Raw genomic sequence first — 12,679 nt, 5'->3', positions numbered from 1 at the left:
CAATCAGTGCTTCCCCTTTCTCAAACCAACTGTTTATTCCCCTGGGCCATTTAACCCAGGGGGCACAGGAGAATTCCTTGTTCCAACCAACTCCTGAGCCGCGCTCATTTCCACGCCCAAAACAACACAAACGCTCGGCAGCGACAGCGCCAAACCCAACAGCCCTGAGGTGGCCGCCCTCGGCAGGAGCTGAAGGCTCTCCCCAGAGGCTTTCACAGCTCCCAGTGCCACTTCCCAGGGGCTTTCACAGCTCCCAGTGCCATTTCCCAGAGCAGATGAGGTGGCAGGGCCCCTGCAGGGCCAGTGCTGCCGTGCCTGGTGCATCCAAGGGTGGCCTCCTGAGACAAACACAGCAGAAGCTGGAAGATGTTCACCACTTGTTGTTCTCAGCATCTGCAGCAAAGTTTTGGGAATATTTTCAGTACTTGCAGGGGCTTTGCACTGACACAGGCCATGAAATGGGGTGACATTTAGGCTTCAAAGCATTGCAAAGTGTTAAAACAAATGAATTTCGGCTCACCTTCTTTCTGAAAAGGCTTCATATTTTCTCCAATATGTTTTGTTTAATGGAGAGGACTTGAAGAGAGGACAGATTTACAGCATCCCAAAAAATGTTACTGGGAGACATTGGTTAAAGTGCTCACATACAAATTGTGGAGTCAGTTTTTCGTCTTGATCTTGGCTTTGTAATTGGGAGATCTGCCCAACAACCCCGAGGCGGCCGCCCTTGGCAGGAGCTGAAGGCTCTCCCCAGAGGCTTTCACAGCTCCCAGTGCCATTTCCCAGAGCAGATGAGGTGGCAGGGCCCCTGCAGGGCCGGTGCTGCCGTGCCTGGTGCATCCAAGGGTGGCCTCCTGCCCGCCCACACCTGCGCGCGGCTCCGAGCCAAGCGCGGTTCCATTTCCAGCCTTCCCCACCAGGCATCTGCCGTGTTTATACAATCTAAGAACAAGATGATTTCATCACAGAGATGGGAAGGTTTCTAGAATCCCCAGGAAAAAAAAAATATATAAATATCCACTAGACCCATTTCCTGAGACACGGCGCTTCTCGGAAAGGGAGTAGAAGGAGTTTTGTGATCTGAGGCAGTGAGTGTGAGAAAGAAAAACGTTGCTGGGAGAGTGGGAAGAAAATTGTTGAGAGTTGGATAAGGAAGAAGTGAGAAATTCCAAATATCACCTACCTGAAATTACTCAAATGAGTGCAGTTCTGCCACAACTATTGGCAAGGAAAGTGAAGGGATGAAAATCACAGTTTAAAAACTGGGGCAAAAAAAGAAGAATTCTATCCAACTCTGGTCAAGCAGTCCTGACACATATGGCAACATAGAAAAGGGCTTCTCTTGCCTGTTTCACCTCCTCTGAAACCCTGAAATTCTCTTTGGCAGCCTAAAGCAGGAAACCACAAAGTGACCCAAAGAAAGGTGAGAGCTGTAACCACAAAATGACACAGCACAATAACAACATTTTGAAGTGTTTTGAGGGATCAATGGCTCAATTTCACATTATTCCAATGGGTTTTAATTATTTTTAGGAATACCCAGAGTGAGTGCTGGGGTGCTGGGACAGACATCCCATCTTTAGAATGTTGTACCTGAGCCTTGCACACACACTAGTGTAGCTGTTCTGCTCCAGCAGAACTCCAAGGTAAGGAATTTCCATGGAGGAGAATTAGACTCTCCAAACTTATGAGAATATTTTTTTAATGTACATCAGCACAAACTGCACAGAAATTCAAGCTACCTGCTGTTACATTTGACATTTTCACTCCTAACTAAGAAAAAGAAGCTTGTTGCCAGCTGCTCTGTATTTTTTCATATCTAGATATTCTTTTTTTATAGGTATTCTTTCTAATATCAATAAAAATTTTTACTTTTTTTCACTTTCTCCCAGAGATACCCAAACTAACAGCTGGTCAAATCTTCCTCACTGTGACTTATTTCCAGAGCTGCTAAAGAGATGAAATGCCAAAAGACACATCCTGGGCTGTGCTCCACAGGCAGGAACCTGGGAGAAGATGAGAAGAGCACAGCAAAAACCTGGACAAGGGGATGGGGAAGTTCTTTGTTTGGCTTTGGGTTTTTTCTCCCCCTCTGACTGATTTTTACAGGGTTTTTTAATCTGAACACCCCTTGGCTTCTGCAGGGAGAGCCTTTCCTGCTGCCTGGTGCCTCAGGCACTGCTGCCAGGTTGGCTCCTGCCCCTCCCTGGTTGTTTGTGTCCTGCTGTCCATCCCATCCGAGCAGGAATTTGACATCCCCACAACTGTTGTGCCACGAGTCTGAGCAAGTGCTGCCTCCACAGGGAGGCTCAGCACAGGATCAGGGTAAGGCAGCATCCTCACCTTCCCTCCAGATTCTGGAAGTCCTTTCTGGTTCAGATCTCCTTGCTTGAATCCTCACTGAGCAATGTGGCACATTATAAACATGATAAGAAAACCCCTAGTGGTGAACCCCATAAAACAAAGTCTCTTTTGTTTATAAAATATGAAATCAAGTCTCTTTTAGGTCATGAAATGCCAGCAGGAACCCCAGCTCCAGTCCTGGGCAGCAGCAACAGCATAAAACCACCAACATCTCAAAGCAAGTGGCTTGGGAGGCCCAGATTTCAGGGGACCATGTCCTGTTCCTGTGTTTTTCCAACTTGTTGTATGAGTAAGGGGAAGGGTAACCCAGCCAAAGCCCTGCTGAGCAGCACTGAGCAATGTAACTGATCATTTCACTTTGTTTTCAATCCAGACCTTTGCCTTGGGAATTTTAACAGAAGCTGCCTGAACCAAAAAGACTTTTCCTTTTTTTATTCCACCTTTAAGCTGCTAAAAGCTGTACACTGGAAAATAGATATCCTGCCTGGGGCTCCCTGGTAAACACTGGGATGTTAAAACATCTTACCTCAGGCTGCTTTCTCCCCCCTTTGCAACCCACAGAAGGAAAGAGAGCTCAAGGAAGAAGGGTTAAAAGGTTTGTTACACTCCTGTAAACAGCAGATGATTGGCAGGGCTTGACATCAGCAGTTTTTGCAATAAAATCCACATGTGGTGCAGGGGCTGGAGATGGAAACAAGGACTCAGAAATTGCTGCTGAAGGTGTTTGCAGAAGGATCTGGGAATGTTTGGACCAAAGCTGCAGAATCCTGCTGGGGGACGGGGAAAAGCAGCCCCAGAAAGGGACAGAGCTGCAAATGCCACCAGGGCATTTCTGCCAGGAGGGGCTGCTCCAGCAGAGCTCTGAGGGGAAACAGTGGGGAAATACCAAAGCAAACCAGCCAAACAAACAAAAAAAAAACACCCTAAAAACCCACAAACAAGCAAAAGAACAAAAACCCACCAAAAATAACAAAATGCCAGGTGGAAAAGGAGATGCTTGCATTTCTACAGGCACAATAAGACAGAGATGTAGGAATGGCCAAGAGAAGTCATTTTCCATTCCCTTGCTGGATTTCTGAGTCCAAGCACTCTTTCCTAAAGGATGTTCTGTTTCCTCAAGCAATGTGGTGGTTTGAGTCCATTGCTTGCTCTCTTTCTACTCATACACTGTCCTTAAAAACAGGACTGGGCATTTCTTTACAAACTGTTCATAAAAATAATTTCACCATATACTGACAAACATTTCCATTTTAGTCCTGGACCTCTAATCTACATTACAAAAAAAATAATGTGAATTAAATTATTTCACACTTTCATCAAATGCTCTGAGCTACCACAGAGCATGGCCAGGGAACACTGAAATCCACAAACCCCGGGCACAGAAAGGATTTTCCTGAGGAACAAAATATTCTTACCCTGCCCCTTTTCAATTTTAGTCCTGGACTACCTCTAATCTACCTTACAAAACAAATAATGTGAATTAATTATTTCACACTTTCATCAAATCCTCTGAGCTATCACAGACCCCCTGCTCTGCATGGCCAGGGAACTCTGAAATCCACAAACCACAGAAGGGATTTTCCTGAGGAACAAAATATTCTTACCCTGCCCCTGAGTGATCCTGACTGCCCTGGAGGCCACACCTGCACTGGGAATTTTCTCTCAAGATGCATTTGCTGAAATCCAGCCTCAGTTTTGCACTTTTTTGAAAGGGCAGCAAACTGATTTCGTGTGGCTCAGTAATGAGAGCAGTAATTGCCACGGGGCTGACAATGATTTATGCAGAAGTTCTCAACTGCTTCTCATGGCCTGTCAGATGGTGAAAGGGAATGCAAAGCACATCACCAAAACCATTCCTGAGAGCAACATTCCTGAAACCTGCACTCCTGCTAAAGAATATGAAAAGAAAGAACTGGGGTGGCTTCTGGAGAAGCAATAAAACCGCATTTTTATCCAGAGATTCCTCTAGATCAGATTCCCTGATTGCACCAGCCATGGAAATTATGTTCTCCAAGACTCACCAGATCTGAAATGAAGATGGGAACACTCACATCCTTACACAAGGCTCCTGAGCACTCTAATATTTGTTGGAAGTGTGGATTTCATCCTGCTTTTCTCCTTCTAAAGCCTCAGGAGAAATATATTTTGCACTTCAACTGCAGACAGCAGTTAAATGGTAATTCTGTTACAGCTTCAAAAGTTACAAGTGGGTTTCAAGAGTCAAGAAAAGGAAGAGTTACACTTATTTTTAAAAATACAGATTATAATGATTATTATACTAACCAGTAATGCCATTGGTAGATGTAAATTCAGGATGTGAGAGAGGCAGATATAGATATATTAAATAAAGGCAGATAAATGCTCAATTTACAAGTGATGTTTCCCTGACATTGTGTCCTAAAGTCTCTTGTTTCCATGTTATCCTTTAGTCCTCCAAAGCAAGACTGTCACTTCTGGGGGGATGACAACTTTTCAAGATACTCCAAGCAAGAAGTTGATGAGCTCAGAATATTGGCAGTGGTGGTTGAATAAATCAGTGTGGAAAGAAAACTCCTCTTAGCTCATTTTCAAAATGAAAATGCATTTCATTTGCAAAAACAAAAGAAAAAAATCAGAATTTTAAAGAGGAGGCAAGATCAAGAATAGAGAAAAACATATGCCAGCTCTCCTTTCTTACACCTGGCTGTACTTTCAGAAGTAAATATATTATTTTCAAGGGGAAAAAACCAACATAAAAGTTGCCAATAAGTGCATATTTCAATGAAATTTTCATTCTGGGGAGAATGAGGAAAGGAAACTACTGAAGTCAGACCCATTAAAATCAATTACAAGTGGAAATATTCCCAAGTTCACCAAGGTAAAATCAAGGTTAACATGTCCATTTTCCAGAGTTTGGGACTCTTCAAAAAGTCATCTACCAATAAATTAAAGGTAACCTTGGCAGTAATTTATGATATACTAATTTTAAAATTAAAGGGAATTATTTATACAACTGCCCAAAGAAAGATTTCAAAAAAAAAAGTATGGAAGACCTTAACAACGTGTTCCACAAATTGGATTACAAGATGTTCACTAATTTGATTTTTCTTCTTGTGTAAACCAGGGCAAAAGCTTTCAGGAAAACAATTTAAAGCAGGGAAAGCAGTGACTATTGAATAGAATGCTGTGCTGTGGGAAAACACAAACACATTTTCCCAGGCTGTGCTGCTGAGCTTTCCACACAATCTCAGCTGGCTCCTGTCTTCCCATGGGAAAAGAAACATTTTAAATGCAGGATCAAAATAAGAAGAATAACAATTTGAAAAAGAAAGGAACAAGCCTCCCCTTGCCTGATGACACAGCTCCCCTAAAACCTGGAGAAATTATGATTTTAAAATTCTTTTCCTGCAAGATAAAACAAAATAAAAAAATAGGGCAATCTGCACATTTAGTTTAAGCTAAACCCTAATTTTGTCAAGTATGTCTCATGGTTTATAATGCCCCCAAGGTATCCCACCAGTGGGATTAGGTAATTCCAATAAATAACATTTTCTTTAGTTAAAAAAAAGAAATAAAGCAATGACTCCTTTATCTTTTCATGCCTAAATCGAGCACCTGCTGAATCAATAGCCAAGCATTCAAAATGCAGTGAGGGAGCACTGAAAGGCTCCCAATGATTTCCAAAGGATGAAAGCAGCCCAGGCAGGAGGCAGGAGCTGTGCAGGGCTACGTGCTGATTGTGCTGCTGAATGGCAAGGCAAGGAGGAAGGGGCTGCAAGGAAAAGCAGCCAAAGGAAACTGCAGCAAATGTAAAAAGCATTTCAGGGCTATATTTAGAGGAAGACATTCTTCCTACATTTGCCAAGCTGCTCACGTCATTTCACACAGCATGTTTGATCCAGCTTTAGAAGTCTGGGAGGGAGCAGGAGAGAGGGGGGGGGAGGACAAAAAATCTGGATCAGCTGCCAGAAATGGAAATCTTGCATTTATGGAGAGGAACAAATATTTTAAGCATGTGAATTCAAGAGTGCTTTCCAAAGAGGGTGGAGGGGAAATGGGAAAAAAGGAAGGGGGGCAGGCAGGGTGGTAAAACTTCCTGCAGCCAGAAAGGCTCTGCGGAATATGGGGAATATTTATCAGGAACAGGATTTTGCTCCAATATTCCCTTTGGAGCCAGGCTCATGAGCCTGAGCTGCACCACTAAAAATACTGAGATGTGTGAATCTCACTGAGTTCAAGCCTTCATCTGGTGTAAACTGGAGATCTGTGCTCCTGCCATGGGATCCAGCAGTTACATAAGCAATTACATATTTCTCATCCATAATACGTGATAAACAACCACAAAGGATGAATCAAACACCCTCCAAATGCAGGCTCAAAGGTGCAAACTGTATCAAAACCCCTCCAGTTTCACAAGAAAAGTTATGATTTTCCTTTAACTCACGTCATGAGGTTCAGGATTTGCATAAAGAAACGTCAAGATGAAAAGAAAAATATGTCAGGAGCAGATGTAATGGGATCAGGAACAAACCACGTGGAAGTTTCCTGTTAGTGACCTTCTGGAGGCTGGGGATGGAATTGATTTGAGATTTAGGACATGCTTTGCTTAAACTGAGATGACTTTTGTGAAAAGTTTTTACCTTCATTCCCTTCTCCAGGTGGCTGATAAAAGGAAAGCCCCAAAGATATGATGGCTGCAATTTCCAAGATGATAAGAGTCACGTCCTGCAACGCTTCCCAAACTAGTTGTATGAATGTTTTTGGCTTCTTTGGAGGTATAAAATTTTTTCCAAAAATAAGCTTTCTTTTTTCTAGGTCTGCAGCAGTTCCAGCTAATCCTGTAAAGAAAATAAAATAAAATCAGTTCCAATTGCCATGAAATAGAAAATACATCCTTATAAATTACTTCTCAAAGAAAAAATTCCAAGCTGTGGCACCTGTGGTATATAGACAAATGTAAAAATTACACTTCAATTGTGCCTTCATGAGAGGATTTGTCCTGATATTCTGAACAGAATTCTCATGAGCTCCATTTAGTACTAATTCCTGCCAGGTTTCATCATTAACAAGCCTTTGAATTAAAGGTTTGTATTAATAAGACCTATGTATATACATATGTACAAGCAATGACTTCTGAAAATAGATCCTAAACACAAAGAAATTATTTTGGGGATGAAGCTGGAATAGCTGATGGAAGCTTTTGGTAATACCTGTAGCAGATCACACAAATCTTTGTTCTGAATGCAAAGGATAAATCAATAAAGCCTCTGTTGTGCTACTTCAAAGCAACCTCTGGCTGCAAATGGACTTCAGCACATCCCTGGAGTGAGCTGCATCACATTTTTGTCACAGGAAAAAGCAAAGTGACAAGATAAAGATGCACAGAAGGGCAAGAGGAAATAACATGGCTCCATGTATTTTACATGATGCTTCAATTTAAGAACATTTCAGTTTAAGGACACAGGATAACAATGGGTGATTGTGCTGAACAATCTATTGGGGTGCTTTTTTCCCTCCTTTATAATTATGTAAAAGGATGCACGTCTAGACTTTCCAGAAAAGCAAAACAAAACAAAAGAAACCACAAAAACAAAGAAAAAAAAAACCAAAACTTGCAAGCGTCAAGGTAAAATAACTGAGCCCAAGTATCCTTCTGAGCAGCATAAAAAACTGCAAGAATTGTTCAATGTTTCTGTCAAACAATTCCTGATATCATTGGTTAGATTGGAAAAGACCTTTGGGACCATCAAGTCCAGCTGCTCCCCCAGCACTCCCAACCCCACATCCACACATCCCTTAAATTCCCCCAGGATTGGAACAGCCTGTCACCCCTTCCTATGGAGAAATGTTTCCTTATATTCAATTTACACCTCTCTTGGTGCACCTGGAGGCTGTTTCCTCTTGTCTTGTTTAGAGAAGAGATCAATCTAGTTGGAACATTTACAAAACTTTAGATTTTGAACCTGATCAGCAACATATTTATGGTTATTTAGGATTATTTATGATTATTTAGGATTATTTAGGTTATTTAGGATTATTTATGGTTATTTAGGATTATTTATGGCTATATATGGCTATCCATCCTTACATGACACCAGGAGAACACCAAAGATGAGGAACAGAAGGTGGCTGTGAAGGAGGAAACCACCAACCCCACGCCATGAGGATTCCTGAGCTCAGGAGGTTCAGGGCAAATCCCTGCCTTCCCCAAAGCCTGTGGGATACCTCAGGGGTGGAAAGCTCTGCAAACATCCCCTCCAAGCAGTGAGGGAATGCCAAGAGTCCCCACTCTGTGCCTGGTGCACATGGAGGCTGTTTCCTCTTGTCTCAGAGAAGTGACCAACCCAGCTGGAACATTTGCAGAACTTTAGGTTTTGAATGTGATCAGCAATATATTGATGGTTGTTTATGATTATTTATGGTTATTTAGGATTATTTATGGCTATGTAGGGCTATCCATCCTTACATGACACCAGGAAAACACCAAAGATGAGGAACAGAAGGTGCCTGTGAGGGAGGAAACCACCAACCCTATGTCATGAGGATTCCTGAGCTCAGAAGGTTCAGGGCAAATCCCTGCCTTCCCCAAAGCCTGTGGGACACCTCAGGGATGGGAAGCCCTGCAAATATCCTCTCCAAGAAGTGAGGGAATGCCAAGAGTCCCCACTCTGTGCCTGGTTCCCCCAGTCCCTCCTGGGTGGTTCCTCCATTTCCTCAGGACGAAAGCGATGCTCCCCTGTCTGGATCTATCCCTGCCTCACTGCAGGCACATCCTGACTCACCTTTCCCTTCAGGTGTCTCCTTACAGCTGCTGGGAGCCTTCTGGCTCTTGGTTAACTCATCAAAGTTTCATTTCCCCCTCAGCTGCTGAGAAACACGAGCCCCTCCTGTGGATCAGGGTTATTATTACCTCACCCCGGTTAATTTGCAGGGCCTGTGCGCAGTGACATGGGACAGGTTCCAGCCACCAGCATCCAAACTCCTCTCAGAGCTCCCAAGGAAGCTCCCAAGGCTGGGAAAATCTTTTCCCCTGTGCCACAGGAGCTGCTGCCTTTTTGTGAGCCCACAGAAATTTGGGCAAGGCAGGTGAGGGATGAGTCCCTCATAGGGCCCACCCCAGCACACACCAAACAGTGCACTCTGAGCAGCACCAGAGGGCTGCCAAAGGAAGGATTTACTCTAAAAATCAGAGACTCATGGGATCACTATGGTTGAAAAAGATCTCCAAGATCATTAAATACAACTTTGAAGCCAATGCTGTCAAGTCCACCATGTCCCCAGGCCCCACATCTGCATGTTTCTGAGTGCTTCCAGGGATGGTGACCCCACCACCGCCCTGGAGAGCCTCTTCCAGTGCTTGACAGCCCTTCCATGGAGAAATTTCTCCTAATATTCCATCTAAACCTCCCCTGGAACATTTTGAGGACATTTTCTCTTGTGGACCTTGTTCCCTGGAGCAGAGCCCAACACCCCCAGCTGTCCCCTCCTGTCAGGAGTTGTGCAGAGCCACAAATCCCCCCTGAGCCTCCTTTTCTCCAGCCTGAGCCCCTTTTCAGCTCTTCCTCATGGGGCTTGTACCAAAGGCAGCCACAATTTGCATCACACCCACAAAACTCCACCTACTCAACCTCACACGTGAAGAGGAAATTCCATGGGCACCACTGACAGGGATTCTAAATGCTTGTTTCTAAATGCTTCCAGGGATGGTGACTCCACCACCCCCCTGGAGAGCCTCTTCCAGTGCTTGACAGCCCTTCCATGGAGAAATTTCTCCTAATATTCAATCTAAACCTCCCCTGGAACACCTCAAGGCCATTTCCCCTTGTGGGCCTTGTTCCCTGGAGGCAGAGCCCAACACCCCCAGCTGTCCCCTCCTGTCAGGAGTTGTGCAGAGCCACAAATCCCCCCTGAGCCTCCTTTTCTCCAGCCTGAGCCCCTTTTCAGCCCTTCCTCATGGGGCTTGTACCAAAGGCAGCCACAATTTGCATCACACCCCCTAAACCCAACCATGTGAGAGGGAAATTCCATGGGCACCATTGACAGGGATTTGGGGCAGGAATTTTGATCTGATGCAGCTCCAGGCAGCAACACAAAACTCTGGAAGGGAAATTCCAAAGAATGGAAGGAGCAGACATGTGAACAATGCCTTTTTCCACCACAGAACATTGGTACTCAGTGGTGGGGCAGCTCCAGCATGGCAGGGATGGCTGGGACAGCACAGGGAAAATCTGCAGGGATTTCAATAATCCCAGTCACAGTTACCAGGATGTGCTGGATTCCTGAGTTTGAAGTGATGCCCAGGAGGGCACACAAAGTACAGCTCCTGTCCTGGGTGTCTGATTTGTGTAAAATACACCTAAGGAGCCTCCAAAGCCAAGGAGAGACTGCAACCCCAAGAGTTGCTTTTCCTCTACGATAATATTTGTCCATTTAGACAACATAAGGCTGAGGAGCAGACTGTCTAAAGCATCCATGGCCATCCTTATTTTCCTGACCATAGTCCACATAAAGCTGGAATTCAGATATCAGTCATCCAGACTCTTCCATTTTTGTAAATATTTTCCTTAAGTACCACAAACAAGGGTAAATTATACAGATGATTTTATTCTTTTCTCTAACTCCTGGTAAAATTACTCACCCACTCAGTCTCATCTAAAAACCAGAGTATATTCATCATTAATAATGAAATTTATTTCCTTGTAAATCATTTAGAAATCCTGGAAAATGACATCCAGTGTTCAGTTCAAACCAAAAGGTTTCCCTCCTCTTGTGACCCAGCCATCACTCAGAATCCTACCCAGCAAAAATTTGTTTTGTTTTGTTTTTTTTTAACTCCCACTGATTGCCAGAAATGAACAAACTCTTCTAATGAGGGAGAAGGAGAAGGAGAAGGAGAAGGAGAAGGAGAAAGGAGAAAGGAGAAAGGAGAAAGGAGATGAAGGAGAAGGAGAAGGAGACAAGGGGGAAAGTGATGAAATTGGATTTTAAGAGTAGAGAAAAGGGCCAGCAAACTGCATGGAAATGACAAAGATGTGGGAAAAGGAGCAAGGCAAGAGATTTGCTCTGCAAAACTCCCATAAATCCTCAGAATGCACAGGAAGGTTCAAGAAGGGTCCTCTTTATCTCTCACAAGTCAGCTGCTCTGCTCAGAAATGATATTTTGATTATTCCTGAGGGGTTCTGGGCTTGGCCAGGCCAGAGGTGGCTCGTGGTGCCCAGATGGCACACGTGAGGGCATGAGCACAGGACATCTGCCCCCAGCAACACCTGAGCCTGGGGATTCCTTTCCTCCTGCCCCAGGCACGTTGGGTTTTTATCATGTTAAACACAGCCACTCCATCTCCTGAATATCATTGTTTTATTCCTCCCTGGAGCCCCGTGACAACAATGAAAGAGCCTTGCAGATGAAGGCAATTTAAAACATCATTTCTGTGTGAGGATATGAAACATCCAAGGATGTGGAGAGGAACCAACGGGGACTAAAAAACATGAATGGAAATAGGAGCTCAGCAGGACTTCAGATTTCACATATTCCCAGCACAAGCAGCAGCCTCCCATCTTGTGTTCAGAGTGGCAATAAAAGGCACAGACTGGCTGGGTTTAAGTTCATTTCTCCACACGAGCATGAATATTTTATTTAAGTGCTTTTCTAGGTCAAAGCTGTGCAGTACAACTTTGCTTGACCTGGGTGCTTAGAACAGATGTGCAGATTCGGGTTAAATTTACATACAAATATTGCACACAGGTTCAGGAAACACTGTGAAAATTTACTGATGCTTCCAGCACTTGAGTAATTTCTTAGGGGTTCATTTTCCAAAAGTTTTCACCAAAAGTTGTGGGAAAACGAAAGTGATTGCATAGAAAACTTTTCTTACAATGTCGTGCAGTATATTAAATTCATTTATGATTTAATCTGGCATTGTTGCCCCTTTTTGGAGGGAGAAAAAGAACGCAGAACTGGAGAAATGCCACTTAATGAATTTTCTCTGTTCCTTATCTACATCTGCCAGTTCCTGCACATTGAATATAAAGCCATTTTTTCAATTAATGCCTGGAAAATTGTATTTCTCTGACAGTCATCTCCACTGCAACCAAATGGAGCATGACAAACACAGAATGATTCTGATGCTGCAAAAATAGCAAAAGCACAGCACATCTCACACAACAATGAAAAAAAACCCACCATAAAACTTTTAAGAGAATGTTTGAAATTGGCTCAAATTAGGAGCTGAAGAATGAAGAATTTACATTTGCATTAATTGAACAAATAAAGCAGTCATTGCTTATTAAATTCCTTCTGTGCTTTTTCTGATGCAGCCAGAAAATAAAATAAAAA

At 43.5% G+C, this 12,679-nt stretch overlaps 1 protein-coding gene across 4 annotated transcripts in view; it reads right to left on the bottom strand.

Moving 5' to 3' along the window:
- The window catches only part of ATP2B2 (ATPase plasma membrane Ca2+ transporting 2), a 403,583-nt gene that overhangs the window by 109,490 nt on the left and 281,414 nt on the right, over positions 1-12,679 (bottom strand). For all 4 annotated transcript variants that reach the window (XM_054281065.1, XM_054281062.1, XM_054281063.1 and 1 more), the window contains exon 5: positions 6,984-7,181. In XM_054281065.1, the coding sequence (XP_054137040.1) occupies positions 6,984-7,181 (198 nt within the window). The remainder of the gene's footprint in view (positions 1-6,983; positions 7,182-12,679) is intronic.

This window comes from Melozone crissalis, unplaced genomic scaffold (genome assembly GCF_028551555.1).
Source record: "Melozone crissalis strain CALT ecotype California unplaced genomic scaffold, PUWL_Pcris_2 ptg000029l_1, whole genome shotgun sequence".
Lineage (NCBI taxonomy): Eukaryota > Metazoa > Chordata > Aves > Passeriformes > Passerellidae > Melozone > Melozone crissalis.
This window is presented reverse-complemented; position numbering and strand designations above follow the sequence as displayed.